The 17,565-nt window shown below is 43.5% G+C and overlaps 1 protein-coding gene across 2 annotated transcripts in view; it reads right to left on the bottom strand.

The window, feature by feature from the left end:
• ctbp2l (C-terminal binding protein 2, like) overlaps positions 1–17,565 on the bottom strand; it is a 94,733-nt gene that overhangs the window by 37,661 nt on the left and 39,507 nt on the right. Inside the window, exon 2 of one of the 2 annotated variants that reach the window (XM_080049342.1) lies at positions 15,822–16,027. In XM_080049342.1, coding sequence (XP_079905468.1) covers positions 15,822–15,891 — 70 coding nt within the window. In that variant the 5' untranslated portion in view covers positions 15,892–16,027. The remainder of the gene's footprint in view (positions 1–15,821; positions 16,028–17,565) is intronic. The other variant, XM_080049343.1, reaches the window with a different exon arrangement.

The following is a 17,565-nucleotide window of genomic DNA, read 5'->3' as shown; positions in this document are numbered from 1 at the left end:
GCTGGCTTTGCAGAAACCATTAATCCCTATGTGAAACGCAAGCGATGGTTTGGAAAGATGGACCATGGGAAAACAGCCAAGGGAGGTGTTAGGGGAGGGGTGGCAAGGGAAAGAGAGAGGAAGGGGCTTGACAACACTTTTTCTTTTTGTTTTTTCACTCGGAAAAACACACACACACACAACTGCAGTGGAAAAATAGATTTTCCTGGCCATATTTCCCCGGGGACACAAACAATACAGAGAGCGAGGGGAGATGGAGCAGCAGATAGTTCATGTAACATTTACCAGGTTCTCGGGAAACTGGAGACACATGACAGAAGGACTGCGCGACAGATAAGCGTTTAAGCATCATTGGGTGAACAGTGGCCTTTAACAGCACAGTCATCATATCATAGGTTTATATACAGTGAAGTAAGAGAACTATTTTCAGTTGATTTTTGCACTACACATTAAGCACATTCACTTTGAAACCAAGCAATGTCGATAGGGTTGAGTGCTCACGTTCAACTTTTAACTTGAAGGGGTGAACATTAACAGTGTATAGCTTCTAGCCCTTTGTATACGTAGTCCCCACATTTAAGGCAATAAAGGAGAATGATGCAGACGTGCCAGCCTACGTTTTTTTTGGTGGCGTAAACCGAGGGGTGTGCTTGCAAGATAGTCTAATGATCCCATTCCAACTGGCCATTTGTTCTACATGCTGATGACCACAATGAAGGGCAAACAGCACCCAAAACAAGTATCTGCTGATATCTGTGGATTCAGACAATTATTGATGGCAACATAGCAGTTAAACCACGAGAAAATAGGAGTCCCTGTTACTCTATAAATACATGATTGAACATGATGTTTCAACAGGAATGGAATTTGCATAGTGCATTAATGCATACACGTGCTCTTGTACAATAAGGATACAAGAGCAGAGTTAGCCGGATTAATATTATGGCTACATGACCCCTGACAGATACCATGTGATCCGAAACCCCCCCTGGTCTGTCTCTCCACTCATTCATATCATAGGGATTAGTAGGGATGACACACTCCCCCCGTCACGTGATGCCTGTATAGTAGTAGCATCGGCACAAACAAACACATGCACAAAAATATCCATGCGAGCGAGCACAAACACACACAGATGGTCAGTAGGATTTCCCCCACCCTGATTCTCAGCCTATTCCTAGACAGGTATAACGTAAGCCATTAGCCCTCCACCATAAGAGCCCCTAACCCATTACCGCATCACCAACAAGTAAGGAAGGGGTCATATGCAGTGCAGCCAGGAAGTATTAGGACAGCGATACAGTTTTGTTGTGTAATGTCTGCACTGCAAGATATTTGAATTAAAATCAGAATACAATATGACCCAATATAAGGACTATGAGAACACATTCATTGAAACCTCATCTTAGGGTACAAAAAGTTATTGGGCTATTTAAAATACATTTCAAGTCATTAAATGTAATATTTGATTTGAGCAGTGAATGAAAAATGTGCGACATTCCAAACCTACTGACATGCCTGAACAGCAGCCATCTTCAGGACTTGCTTGTTTCAGGGTCTTCACTGAGGACTTCCGCAAATTAAAACACACAATTCACCAGACTGAGGTCAAGTTAATGAGGTAGAGATGGACTCTCTTCTTCCTCTCTCCATAACTTAGATAAATGCGCTAATGCATTGATCTAAAAATTGGTGGAATTGGCCTACGTATAACAAATGGCAAGTGTTCACTCAATGTGGATGTCAGCGCGCCCTAAGGCCTTTTAGCCACTGTTAGTTTCAAATACAATCCACATACAGTACAATCATATGACTGTCCTAACACCTTTTGACTGCACTTTATCTACAGTATATGCACATTAAATATAGTACTCGTTGAGGGAAGAAAGAGAACGCTAGAGGAAACTTCAGGTCCTGTCCCCATGTCCTGCTGTCACATCCAGCCGGTCTAAGATGCGGACAAACACATCCTGCTGCTGAGAGAGGGACATCTGTTGTCAGTGTGTGTGTGTGTGTGTGTGCATGTGTTGTGCAGCAGGATAGCGGGGGCTGCAGCACCTGCATTGTGTGTTTCACAAACTCACACACACACGCCCAAATATCACACACTCAAATTATTTGGCTGTTATGTATTTGAGGCAATATAAAAAACAAATTCAAAAGCAAAAGCACTCATGCAGACACTAACTTGCCTCTAAAACAGGCACGGAAATACAGGTGTAGGTAGAATCAAAGCTTAAGGCCACGCTGCCACACAGGGAATGTTTTTTTTCCCTGACAAAAAACAGGAGTGCACAGCTAAATCAATGTCAGACACCCAAACAAAGCAGTTTAGCCAAGGACAGCTGAGAGAGCACATTAAGCGTGCATCCTCGTGGATGTCCTTCCAAATACAGTCAGGGACATTAAAATCCCATTCTGATCCCCATGGGAGCCATGCACTGGAAGGTTACATAACTGTCAGTCGCAATAGTGGATGGCTTCCTGTCAAACAGAGGGGTAAGGGGATCTGCCATCTGATTAAACACTACCATGATACCACCTGGGCAAATTGGAAACAAGTATGCAGGTGAAGACATCAGCTGACACATACCCATATGGCTATGAGTGACTGTTGCCAAGTTCTGGTATATCTTTCCTTTCCCGTAAGCTACAAGCCCTGCCCCTCCAACGCATCATCTCCTAAGTCTCCAGCCCAGAAAAGCACAGCCGAAGATCTTCTGTGGATTATCTCCCCAAGGAAAACCACGTGCTGGCATTTGTGGACAACATGCAAGTGTCCACCTTAGTTACACTAATCTACTAAGCAGCACGTACACAATGGTGGCAACTCACCAATCGTATCTCTAGCTAGCGGGTTGGCTAGCCTGCCTCACGTGACATTGAAGTTAGTTCAACCCACCTGTGCTGCTCTGTGTGATGCCACTGACGGACAACTCCATGGCCAATGCGAGTCCTGCAAGGCGCTCTCCCGACTTTGAGTGGAAGGGAACTGTTGCAACTAAGCTCGACTCAACCGTTTAATGCCATTACTAACACTACTTACGGCTTTAGCCAACCAAGGCTCTGGAGAGGAGTACACAGGCAGGGCCCTCCCACCTGCACCCTTTATAAAAAAATATATATATTGATGGAGCCACTGATACATTGCTGTTCACATCTTTGCTTTAGAATCTCCCAGCTTTGAGAATAAATTAGAATTCAACTACGTATATGGAAATGTGGTTGCCTCAGTGGCTATGTGTAAATTTACACTTTGATGCGAGACGATAAAGAGAAGACTGAAGAACAACCAATTTATCCAGTAGGTGCAAAAGGAATAATCTGTCAACTTTTCATCAGTATGCATGTTTGAACATAAAACACCACGCATGTAATAAGAGAGGCTCTTCACTGGTGTGCTAGAGCCCTCGCACAAATATGAGAAGCAATCTCTTGAGATATACACTGTTCAGAGAAAGAGAGAGAGAGACGGAGAGAGGGAAAGAGAAATGTTTTCATTAAGTGCCTTGTAACATCTTCTTTTTTTTACTCAATTTGCTCCTTGAGGCTTTTAAAAAAGAGTAACAAGTGCTCAAAATAAGTGTGCAATACGGCACGCAGGGTTCCACTTTCTTCCAATTCCTGAAATGTGAAGATTATCTATCTCTGATTACAACTGAAACCTAGGTTGCCTAGCAACACACAATTAAGAAGTATGCTTTTCGATCAGCAGCAAGGGCTGCCCGTTAACAGATGAAGTTACTGAAGCAACAAATGTCAGCTACATGCAAATTAGTTTGTTGTGCTTAAGGTGCAGGGGGTGGGGTGTGTACAGGCAGCGTATATATTTGCATGAAACTCGAAAAGGGTCTTCCCACCCCTACCTCCTCCTCCGCATGAGCACATGAAGGGAAGGCACATAAAGAGAAGGCACGTCATAAAAGTCAATACTTGATAACTAGTGCAGCAGCCCACAGACTCATTAGAGAGGCAGGCAAGATACAGGGTTACTTGGTCAAAAGCAAGGTTAAATTACTTTATTCTTCCCCAAGCTCTTCAGCTCTCGTCAGCAGGGGAATATATCAACTTGTAAAGGGGGGAAATTAAGGCCTTTATATGAATAAGATGAGATGATGACTTGCTAGAGATTTGACTATCATAGTAAACAGGGCAGGAATCGCTCCCAAACTACTTGTATTAAAGTCAAATGAGACAAGTACTTTTGGTAGTTCCATAATGCATGCAACATCTTGGTTACAATACCTTCAAAAAGGGAAATATTTATTTGTTAACTTTCGTCACTCTATACAAATGCAAATCAATTCTGGACAATTCACAATCAAGGCAAAGACGTTGGCAAGTTAGCTAAAATACTACTTTCAAATCACTTTTCAGTTTGAACCGATCAGGGGCAAATCTCCTTTCCACATACCTACTGTCCGAGGCGAGAACAATTAAGTTTGTAGTAGCAAACAAATAAATAAAGGAAAACATTTAAGTGGCATTGCAGAGCAAGCACAGTTCCAAAGGGAACACAGGGTGTCTAAAAAACATGCATCTATTATAGTCCACACAAAAAATACATCCAATTACTGTAATTGGATTTGAGGCACGTAAGCCCCTGATTAGGAGAGAGTACTATGTAAAATAGAATGACAGATACTCTGCATACAAGGAAATAAACTTTCACATACTAAACACAAGCTGGATGTTTTATGTGTTTTTGACATTTTCTAACTCTCTTAAAAAGAGGTTGATATATGAAGAGAACATCTGGTACACACTATCCTGTATTTAAGTGATGTTTGGCCATATTGCTTGATAAACGGGTTCACCAATGTTTATTGGTCAATTCCCACCACAAAAAAATAACAAAGGATACAAAAAAACCTTAGAATCGTAAGGTGTAGCTACAAAGCAAATCCAAAAGCACATTGTTGCTTTTAAAATGTCCCTGGCCATTAAACTTGGTGAAAGAAAAAGACAGAAAAATGTTGACCTCAATAACTAGAGTGTTTCTCCAAAGAAATATTTCATCTCGGTGACGAGACAGGATCCCCTCCGGCAAATGACACAACTATGTTGCAATACATGTATAAATAGTTGCATAATACAAAACCTATCTCTCCTGGAGCAAAGCTGCTTAACTTGTCAGATGCATCCTTCATGCTAGTCCTGCATTCACTGACTGTCACTTTTTTTAGTGTTCCAAAATATATACAGAATTAAAGCTCAATGCATCTAATCTATGACGAACACAATCACACATATGTAATTATTACCATGTAATTATTACCATACCTAGGGAAAACCTTAGGTATTAGCAACAAAGTACAGAGAGGAGAGGGTTTGAAGAAGTAAGTGGAAAAGGTAAAGTTTGACATTACTTGAGTCAGGTGTGGTGGCCATGGTTGAGACTATGACAGGTGGACCAGTGCGACGTCCTACAATCTTGTTATTGATAAAGTTTTGAGCTTGGAGATTGGAGTTAGAATTTACAGGAACAGCGTTGCTCTCAGTGGCAGCATTCATCCCTTTCCGGAGAAGTTGGGGGCTGTGAAGGGGGCTTTGCGCTAGCACTGGTGATGCTGGGGGAAGGTTATGGGGTCTTTTCATCAGCTCCATGGGGGAAAAGGAGCCAGAGAAGGTTTTGGGTGCAGCCCCAGGCATGCCTGGAACAGGTGAAGGCTGTTGTCCAAGAGCAGACATAGCAAGACCGGTGTGGGCATTGTACAACGAAAGTGGTCTTCCCTGGGCCATAGTACTGCTATATCCTCCAGAGCTTCCTGGAAAAGCTCCAGTTGCCATGGACCTTGCTCCTTGGTAGGTAGCGGTCTCCAGAAGGTGTTGGGAGGGTGCACTGCTGGGTCTTCTACCAAGAAACTCTCCCATTCTAGGGGACATGGCAATGGGAGGTTGCTGCATCAGATTGGGATCCATGGTCAAACCCTGGGGCTGCATGTAGAGGTCGGTGCGGTGGCTAAAGCTGTTGGATCGGGCACGTGTCGCCGGTGCGCCTGTCTTGCAACCAAGGACCACACGGGACAGAGCGCGTGACTGGGCCAGATTAGGGGCCACAGAGCGGACATCATGGTCCTCCATCATTCCCAGCGTGCCAGTCGAATCAAAACCATTTTGTAGCAGCAGTGTGATAGTGCTTTCGGCCAAGCCTTCAGCTCGCAGGAAACCTAAGAAGGAAGGGTCCACCATCCTCTTCGGGTCTGCAGCACTGGGATGGTAAAGAGGCAGGCCCCCGGACATTCCAGCTGTGGAAGCCACCATAGCTGAGCTGGGGTCATAGTTTGGGTCATAAGGCATCCTCTGGGAGGCTAAAGCTCCATAACCCCGGGGTTGAGCTCCGTCCATTCCCTGAGAAGCTGGGTCCACAATTGAACTGTGGGCAGCTGACAGGCAGTGGTCCAGGGACAAGCTGTTGATATTGTTATACCCTTGGCACGCAGAGAAAGACGGTGGATCAGTAGCGTATATGGGATAAGGGGGCTGAAGCCCGTAGACTGCGGGAGAGGGAGATCTGCCGCCAATACGCTGGATGTCTGGGATCATCTTAGAGGCCAGAGTTTCCCTGTACAAACGGCTCAGCTCATGAACAGGTAGGGGAGGAGGTGGCGGGGGAGGCGGGGGAGGAGGGGGAAGGGGAGGAGGCGCGGGGGTAGGTGTAGAGGCAGAAGCTAGAACGGAAGGTGTGGCCCTCGCATGTCCTTGATCCCAGGTAGGCCTCACCCCCCCAACGTTGGGCCCATAAGGCGAGGATGATCTGGTGAGCAGGTGCTGGTTATCCCTATAAAACCCAGACTCCCCAGGTGCCTGACCAGATAAGGTAGCTTCTGCCAGGTAGTAATCCTGAGGTGGTGCAGAAGTCCGGCCTGCCATCATTTGTCTAAGGTAAAGGCTGCTGCTCAGATCGGGTATGGACTTCTTCCTTTGTAGCTGCTGCGCATGCCGGTCCTGATGGATATGCCTGTAACAGGAAGGCTCGAAGAGTGGATCCTGTTTCTCACCAAGGTCTAGGTCTTGGTGAAACCACACTCCACCGTTTTCCGCACCCAGTGGCAAAGAATTCCTATGACCTGCAATGGTGCCACAGTAGTGACAGAGACCTGCAGCCCTGTCGTTCTGGCCTTCTGTCCATTCAAGACCACGCTGGCCCAGAGAGCCACCAAAATGCGACTGCTCACTTGAGTTAGGCATCAGTGAAGACAAAAAAGGGGACAGGTATACAAGCGGAAAATAGAGCTGGGTATTGGTTTTCAACTCTCCAGTTACACTCACCCTCCAATCAAAAGGGAGGAGAGAGGAGAAAAGGTGAAGCATGGGGATCCTTTTTACCTGATCTGCAGCTGTGGAGCCCCCCACCTCCCCCTCCTTACATCCCCTCATTCTTAAGTCTGTGCTATCATGTAGCTCCCTGCTGGCAGCCTATCTAAATAATTCAGCCCTGGAAACATTAGAAATCGATAAGGATAGAGGCACAACATGACAACCACGTAGATACAGAGTAAACACACACACACACACACACACACACACACACATGCAGACAAAAATAAACACACCTTTAGGGCGAGGCTCTACTCCATTCTACAGCAGGGATCATGCTTGTGCTGGGCATCACGCTCACATTCCAAACTAAGACTGAGGGTAAAGAAATTGGGGTAAAAACACATGCCGGACAATGCCGACAGAATGGAGGAGGGGACGACACACTAATCCAATGGGGTTGATGCACGCCATTGGCAGGGACAGTCCTCTACTCTACAGCGTTTGCCACAAGGGGATTAGTGTCGAACTAAAACCTGCTTAAATCCACAGGCCCCTGTGACATCACTTGAACCAGATAGTGTGCAGAGCCAGCATGCTGCTGAGGCCCCTATAGATGTGTTCACAGATAGTGAAGCTACAATGTTTACGCTGCTCAGAGGTTACTACTACTGACCCCTTTCGATGACCTACAACCGGCATCCCTCTGCACATGAATGGATCTTCCCAGAGGGACCCGGGAGGTTGGGGACTGACATGATTGCTATAGTTTGTCCCTGGAGAGAGGGGGAGGGGGTCGATTGTAAAGGCCGTAAGCTCAAGTATTATAGAGGGTCAGATTTAATCATGCAGCTACTAGAAGAAGGCCAGGAGATGCTCAACTCAAATCATGGAGACAGCACAGCCTCCCCTACTGGGCAACTACAGATTCACATATATGAATGCAATGCACATACAAATACCCACATACAGACAACTGCATGCATGCTACAAATAGTAGAACCATGCAGTGTTTTTGTTATTAATCCTTTTATATCATAATGTTTGAGAGATTTACATTTTTGATTCAAAATTAGTAAAAAAAATAATATATATATTAATGAATAATTATATCATTGCTCCTTTTCCATTCAAATCAACTAGGCATTTTATCGACTTATCATTTCAAATCAGCAGGATTCAAATGTTGCAAAATTAAAATATATATCTTATATCTTGACAACTGTCCTGTATTACTCGTCATAAGAAGACCATGCTATGTTTCCTTTACAACACTTTGATTGACAAAATGATTGAGCATGAACTGCACCTTTTCAGACGACTCTTATTTCACACTGCATACGGCAGAAATACAACAGAGCAGATGTTGCTTATCTGAAACGTTGGCATCAGAGAGATAAACTACCGGCGTTTACGTGCTGTGACAGGAGCAATGTAAACACAAAACAGGGACAGGAGGAGAAGAAAGGGGCGCTTTCATAAGTGTCTGCTGGGAAAAAAGCTGATAAGCCATGAGGGGTGCCAGTTTTGACTTCACCACCAAGACAGACAGTGTGGGATCGGAGAAGACAGGAAAGCACGGGGGTATGATTGAAATGCACTGACAACTAAATAGCTACAAGCCTGTTTTCAAGGCCTCTTTTCTGCTGTATGCTTTATGTCTGTTTGAAAAAGGGAACCTTAGTGGTCAATTTCGCTGGTTTCAATTCATTGATTCACGATACAATATTTCCTGATATCACAAAGTCTGCCACAACACAACTTCATGGGCCGATTGGTATGATACAATATCATATGCCTATTCAACACAACCTGGTACATTTATATCAACTCACATAAAAACTGCTATACTATGAATTTACCATCTTATTTATGAGCTCTTACAGATATTCAAATAATGACAATTAAATCCGTTCTTTAATGGAAATAGTCTCACATAGCATGACTGAGATGTGCTATCTTTAGTACTGTTTAGAGGTGACAACAGACCGCTATTGCTTTACATGTTGTCCCGAATATCCGTCAAGTCACTGAGGAAAATACTATAACGAGCTTCTTTTCATTTTAGAGCTAGGATGATGAAATCATGATATAATATCAAAAACAAAAATGTAATTGTTTCATGATGAAACATCCTGATGGGAGGAGATTAAGTAGGTCAAAACAAAAATAAATCACTCAGAAGAGCTTTATTTTCCCCATGGCCCCTTAGCGGACCAGGATAATGCACATCTGAAGGATGGTTTCTTTCATTAGAGGTACAGCATACCTAGCAATTTCCTTGCTGTGATTTCTCAGCGCTGTCCAACAAGGTCTGAGTCTTCCTGGGCTGTTTTTTTTCTTCTTGTCAGCTGTAAAACACACCATTAATCACTGTGTTGTATCTCTCTGGGGCAATCGTTGACAATAACTTATTTTAATAAGCCCCTTCCAGGGCTGTGTGTCACTCAGATCCCCCGCTTCCTGACAAAATATTAATAACAATAATAAACATCTCAAGCACGGTCAGGCTGCTGTTGCTAAAACTGAAACAAGGACAGAGCGAATCATATCTCCTGCATGCAAATTGCTCGTCCCCCACTATTCCATAAGCAAGGGAAGCTGGGGTACCATATTCATCTTGTCTACATCTCTCTCTGATATGCCTCTCATGAGAGCCGCTCCATAATTAAGTGAGCATGCTATACTACACTCATCAAGCTACAGGGACCCTGTACTTGCTAGCATGAATAATACAATAGAAGAAAAGCAACCCCCAAACTCACACAGTGGAGATTTGGTGAACAGCGTCAGAATGAATGCCAACACTCGGTTTGCTATATAGCTCGCAGCCAATCGCACGGCTCTGTGGAACACCTCTAGGTACAATGTGTTGAACAGACGTCCAGTAGCAGTCATGCCTTTGGAGCAATCTGGCCATCTTTCTAGGGCACAGGACGCTAACGGCGGGACTTGGCAGGCAAGCGCGGGGCAAAGATAGCCGCGGAATGATTTAGATCGCTGCAACTCTACAACTGCTGATCCATTAAACTTTCATAGGGGACTTCATAAATTAAAGCCATGACTGGGGGAACTTGAAAATCCCACTCAATTACTGTGATTGTACAGTATATTAAAAGTTTTAACGAGCCTCTGGGCCTTTCCCTCAGTCCAACACAAGTACAGGGTTCCTCCTCCCCTATGCTGGAGGGGCAATGAGGAAAGATGAAAAAAACACATGGCACCAATTCTGCTCCGTTGGCTTTCGGATGGGTTTACATCTGCTGTGTTACAAAGACACTCTCTCCACCGCCTCTTCAATACCTCGCATCTCCACAGTGTATGACACAGCATCTCACATATTTTGCATGGGTGGGTGCCGTGGAACTTGGGGCAGAGCGAGAGCCACCACTGCATGACCTTTTTATCAGCGATGCGAGAACTCTGCTAGACTTGGTGAGGGAAACATGATTGTGGAGTTTTGTCTTCCATTTTAGCAGGTTGGTTTTTTCCCTATACTCTCTCAGCCCCACGCGCTCTGCCTGCCTGCCTGCCTATCATTACCAAGCCAGTGGCCCATACTGCACCACAGATGGGACAGACAGAAGGGAGAGACGACAGCCCGCTTGCTTTTTGGAGAGGCAAAGGGGTGTGCAGCTGAGTGAGAGAAGAGGGAGGGAAGGAGCGAGAGAGAGAGCGAGAGAGAGAGAGAGAAGAAAGGATAGAAAAGGAAATGTAATTTGCCTTCTAATCACTGATGAAAAGATACAGGGTCTAGTTAAACGAGAGAACACTTTTACAACGTGCTCAACAAAGCCGTGTTCTAATCAGAGATATAGTATACTGAAAAATCTAAGGGCAACTATAGGCTACTTATTGTATGTAGCCTACTTATCCTGTGGTGGGCATGGTTTATAAAGGTTAACCCCTGTTGTACTCATATATTGGCTATAAGCTAATGTAATCATCACCAGAACTGAACTAGTGGTGTCATTTATTCACCAACTAATTTTGTTATGTTAGATTCATTATGCAACCATAATTATTGTTATCATGTATCACATTAATGAAATGAAGATGTTGATTAAAACATTATCCGACTAGATTACAACGGCTCTAATGTAACCCAGAGGGAAAACAGTATTGCTGTTTACGAGCAAAACAGAAATCTATTCAACAACAATAACATAAATTTAAAAAAAAACACAGAGAGAGAGAGGGAGAGAGAGAGAGAGAGAGAGAGAGAAGAACAGGTTCTCTCCGAGCCACTCGGCCCAGTTGTCGCAGAATGATAAACATTGGTTCAGCTAAAATTAAGCTGAAGAGAGAGAGAAAGAGAGAGAGAGAGCGTCTCTCTATTCTTCATAACGCTGAATTAAAGCTGATGCTTCCCAGCAGCTGCTTTGATTGAGCTAACTAGCAGCTTTTGATGAAAACAGTCGCAACCCGCTCCCTGCCACCTTGTTTGCAGACAGGCCAGATTATGCTAAACACACATCAAGGTCTGTTATGGTTTAATCAGCCTTGTCATCTCCCCACTGGGTTTCCTTAGATTTGGCATGTCTTATCCACCTGCCGTAAATCCCAATGTTAAAGCAGCAAGAACAAAAAATTCAATGAACAATCTAAAATCTAAAATATATATAATATTTTTAGTATAATCTAAAAAACATTTTTTAAATACAATGTACACCTTGCATGGCATTGGGAACTGTCTTGGAAGACAAGAGTTGTGTTTAAAGTTGTCGTGGAAAACAATGGAAACAAAGGCACAAGGCTGTGTTTTGGACGGTGCAGAGAGAGTGTGGTCTCAGCAGACGGTTTTGAGAGGAAGCGCTCCACATTTTCCATTGAAAGAGATTGAGGGGAGACGGCACGAATCACGGCTTCATCTGGTCTGTATCCCTTTGCCAACAATTGTGGGCCTGGTTGAAGTGTGAACCTGGATTAAGATGAGTAACTACCGACAGCAGCCAAATAAAGCCTGTGAGGATTTAACCTGCGAGTGTGTGTGAGACAGCAGAGCATTGCTTTGTGGGTGTTTTCCTCCTTTGCGCGGCAGAGACAATAACCATGACAGCCTTATCGCGCCGCTACATGCAATCAGCCGGACAACTTTGCCTGGTCATTGGCTCATGGACAAATCACAAGCTGTTTTTTTTTTTTCGCCCTCACAATGGCCGCCAGAGAGGACTGATTCACTGATCCTGTATGATGGCCATCTGGAAAGCGCGCGTGTGTGTGTGTGTGTGTGTGTGTGTGTGTGTGTGTGTGTGTGTGTGTGTGTGTGTGTGTGAGATATAGGCCTAAGGAAGGTCTGCAGGTACGGCTCACCACGAGGCAGACTCTACATGCATCACAGCAACACCTGTTACTGTCTCTCTCTGTGTCTCTTGCTGGCTTTGAGCTCGGGCCCAGCAGAGCAGACTAACTGTTGTTCCCTCAGGGATGACTAACTACCTCAGCTGTCTGATTCACACGGATGCAACAGCTGGATGTGGACCGCAACCCTAATCAGGGAGGATTTCCACCAATGAACGACCCACCTGTGATGTGAAATAAGACCCCCGCATTTAGTGATGGGCGATAATTCAATATTAGTGTTTATGGATTTCCAGAATGTTAATATTATTATTTCACAAAATCCTGTCATTTCTAATCATAAACTGATAAAACAAAACTGAATCATATTATAGGTAAAGCTTCATGGCTTTTTGAAAATACATTTTCTTGCGAAGAGTTTGATAAAACAATTGATTCCACTTACATGTCTAAATGGAACGCTTCCACCAGCAGTTGTTTAACTTAGCTTAGCATAGGCTACTGGAAACGGGGAAGCAGCTAGCTTGGCTCTGCACTGAGGTAACTAAATCCCCCCATACCAGCCCCTCCGAAGCTAACCAATTAACATGTGGTATCTTGTTTATTGAATCCACAAAAAAGGTGTAAAAAACACAATTCAGCATATTACAGGGGTTATGTAATGAACATTTCTTGGCCGAGACCACTTCCTGAAGTCTCCGCTGGTTGCCTGGCAACTGGTCTGGGTTTATAGTCAAAAACATGTCCATGAGCTTTAGAGGTGGGGGCAGGCTGATCTCTGGACAGAGCCAGGCTAGCTGTTTCCAGTCTTTGTGCTAAGTGAAACAGCTGCTGCTAGCTTACATTACAAGACATGAAACAGACGCTCGGCAAAGTCGTTGAATGAGGTCGTCAACCAAACAAAATATGTCAAAATATGAATTTAAGTTGTTTTACACGTGTGACTAATTTGGTCAGATGCAAAGCAGAAGTGGAACATAGTTAATAGAGTTCCATACATATTTGATTCATTTCTCTCCTGCATTTATGGCATTCCTGAAGATGGTTAACATTCTGCTACAGTCTCACTATACATGTTGGGGGCTTTTTTAAGGTTGACTCCGGTTGGCCTACTTCTTTGGACTAAACTGCTTGTAATTTTACCATTTCTGGAAGATAAATAAATGAGCCTATCCAAATGTAAAAAAAAAAAAAATGTATTTAGTATTCTTCACCAGTATAAAGGTGGGAGCACAGATGACTTGAATGAACATTTATACAGTATGTAGGGAGAACAAATGTGTAGTAGACGATATCATTAGAAGGCAACTGAATACATAAATTATGGGGGAACAAATATGTAGAGGAAGTCTGCTAGTCAAACATTTCTGATCATTTCAGTTTTTGCACTATTTCACTGTATTGTAATTTCTTCTCCTAATGCATCTCTAATTGCTACAAGCTGCGACTACATTATTCTCCGCCATGGCAGTAGCAAGGACCATAAACTAGGAGTGGGTTTTTCTTCGGCCCTATAACGATGGGGCTATTAACAGGATATGTCCTTCTTTTTCATGTGCACAACACTGAGGTGCTTACATCATGCCTGCAAAACAAATATGCTGGCACTGTGTGTAATGGTGCGTCTAGCTTCATTTTCCAGCAGTCATGTCTGCCTCTCTCTCCTCTCCTCTCCTCCCCCCCACCCCCCCCTTGCGCTGGCTCCAGGAGGGCCTAGCAGCTTTAACAAGCCTCTCGGGGACCCAGGCAGCCGGAGAGGAGATGATTTTTACCTCAGGACACAGTCTGACGGATACACACACACATAACGTTTGCATGCACACACACACACACACACACACACACACACACACACACACGCACACGCACACAAACGCTGGGCAAAGGCAAACAAGTGGGTTTAAAAAATGCACATCCACAAGGCTTCAGACACAGTTTTATACACCCACACACGGCTCATATTCCTTGTTGCCGGGGCCGACTTTGTAGCTATGTGCGCAACGGGGGGCCCCTCTCTCTTCTATGCTAAGGCCCCTTCAATGCAACACCAACGCTCCATAATCCACAACCTTAAGCCCTAATAATCACTGCAGTTCATGGTGTAAAATTGGCTGCTTCCAGACACAGCCACACGAACGCAGGATAGAAAAACATCCAATCCCCTGAGGTAATCTAACTCCAGTTGAGATGTTTAGAGATTCTCCATGACCATAATTCACATAGCAGACACACTCGCGCGCACACACACACACACACACACAAACACACAAACAAACAGCGGCAAACAGACAGACAGGCCCAGAGTGGAGTGATAATCTTATTGACATCCGCCAGATGACCGTTTGCCGTGCTGAGGTCGACTTTTATACACTGGTAACTGTTCTATCGGACATGTGCTGTGTGCCAGGAGAAAATTATAGCAATCAATGGGTATTGATCACCGATAGGTCTTAGGGTTGTGCTACTAACAATAGAGATGGTTGGCTACAAGGGCTATAATGCAAGACATCACTTGTATAGTTAAAGAAAGGATGGTTTTAGTATTTTGCAGGTAAAAATAAAAGACATGTAGATCTCTAGGTTACAACTGGGTTGAACTTTTGTTGAATGGAAATGTCCACCTTTTTGACATTAGAAATATATTAAATAGAATACAGTCTTTGAAAAGCATCTAACAATTTTTTTTGTAGGCTATGTAATGGTTAAAAACATTTTTTAATTAGTTTTAACCAAGTTAAGCACTTAAATCAGTGCACTTAAATCAGTGCTTAACTGGATTACAGCTCAAATGATAATGAAAATGATTCTGCTCACTTCTAAGACCATGTCTATTTATTGAAATTTTTCTCCCGTCTTTGGGGGCCAAAAATAGATTTTACACTTGGACTTTTATTAACATGCAACAAAAAACAACTACAATTACTTCCTCCATGCATTGTAATCCAGCAGTTTATCAGACTGATTGAGCTGTGAAGATGAGCACTTGATTAGATGCACTGGAGCTCGAAAAACACAAAGCATCGATATCTAAACGCCCAGATCAGGTTTAATTAACTGTAAAATCCAGGAGTTGCGACGGTAGATTATTGCTGTTATCAACACTTTGCAATTGCAGCCCTGCTTGTACTGAGAGAAAAAAAGGAGCACTTGGAATTTTAAGTGTGTGTTGTCGGGAAAGTGCGAAAGAAAAAACAATTGCTACTTAGGCGGAAATGATCACAGAAGAAAGAAGAGAAAAAAAGTTCAGGATAGAGACGTACTTGTCACTTTACCTTCGCAGATCCGGTCCAGCCTCTGCCTCTTCACTTTGTGTTTGTCAGTCAGGGACATAGCGTCAAACACAGCACGGCACAGGACGGCACGGCACGGCACCTCTCCTTCCTCGACCACTAATACTGACAAGGTTTCACAATCCTAGTGCACTGTCAGCACTATTCCCCAAGGCATACCGCCTCGGCACATACACCTACAAGAATGAAAGAAAAAAAAATTGGTTAAACACAACACTGGCACACACACAAACACGCACACGCTGAATTTACACACATTATTGATGTACAAGCACAAAAAAAGACTTGTGACACGGGAAGGCATTAAAGAATCCTTGACTACAAAGTCACTCAGCATCTTGCTTACAAAGAGCCTTGGAAGCTGCAGGCAATAGATACAAACCAATCTGAATCACACACACACACACACACACACACACACACACACACACACACACACACACACACACACACACACACACACACACACACACACACACACACACACACACACACACACACACACACACACACACACACACACACACACACACACACACACACACACAGCTACTGTAGGTGACAAAGTACCATATTTCCTCTTGAAAAGTGACAAATCCTCCTTGCTCTAAAAGCTCCACTTTCCGCCTGTTTAAAGTGTGTTTTCTTATGAGACAAACACTCATCTGAAGCTCAATCTCACTTGTCACTTGTCACATTCCTTATTGATCGCGGTGCCATTGGAAGTGTTTCAATCAGAGCAATCCAGTTGTGTGCCTCTCAAAGCCATTCGAAACAAAGCAAGCACAGGAATTCCCTTTTCATCCATTTCAAAAGTTGATCATAATGTGATAGAAGCATATGGGACTTTGTGAGGAGAGATTCGGCGTCTGACAAAATGCAGCTTGTTGGGCTAATGTGCTGCACCTGAGGGCCGACAGACTGCCATGTAATGACACATACAGGCCAATAGAGGGTAGTTAAAATCTACTTGGAAATGAGCACAATATCTCACTTACACCTCATACAATATAGTGCCAATTCACCACCTTCCTATTTCTCCACTGAGCTTACAACTTTGCAAACTTCAAAAATACAACTTCTAAAGCAAGGACAAATTATATATTTCTAGCGAGGGATTTAAATTTTTTTGACATGACTGTAAATTGTAAAGGCTAGGAATTTGAGCAGGCTAAAATGTTACTCAAAAGCTTGTAATATTAAGCATTTCAAATGGACTGTTGTTTAAAATGGTCTTAGTCTATTCTCTTGTTGGGAATCATAACAAAATGTTAAGAGACGAAGCCTTTACTCTTGACACTGAAATCCTGACATTTACAATCTGACTTTTCGAGACGGTTATTTGTTATACATTTTCTGTCGCGTCGAGCAATTTCATCAGACTGCAAATGTATTTGTTTAGACATTTGACACTTTCAAAAGGTGTGGAAATGTGTTTTAAAATGTATGTCTGGTCCATAAGGAAATGGTTAAAAGATTAACTTCTTGCCAAAGAACAGTAGAGTTCATTAAATTGCCTTTTCATGAAAAAATAAAAAACTCACATTTTTTCCATAGTCTGAAAAAGCAAACTTTTGACATGCGTGAAGCTACACAGACCAGATCACTTCCTATGGTGTCTTTCCAGAAAAGGCAGCCCGCTGGCTCCTCCAGTATGTTATTGAGCTGCTGGAAGAAAGGCCTCGCCCTGTTACTTGATTCATTCCACTTCTTC

The sequence above is a fragment of the Ammodytes marinus genome (genome assembly GCF_949987685.1).
Source record: "Ammodytes marinus genome assembly, chromosome: 20".
In the NCBI taxonomy this organism is placed as follows: domain Eukaryota; kingdom Metazoa; phylum Chordata; class Actinopteri; order Uranoscopiformes; family Ammodytidae; genus Ammodytes; species Ammodytes marinus.
This window is presented reverse-complemented; position numbering and strand designations above follow the sequence as displayed.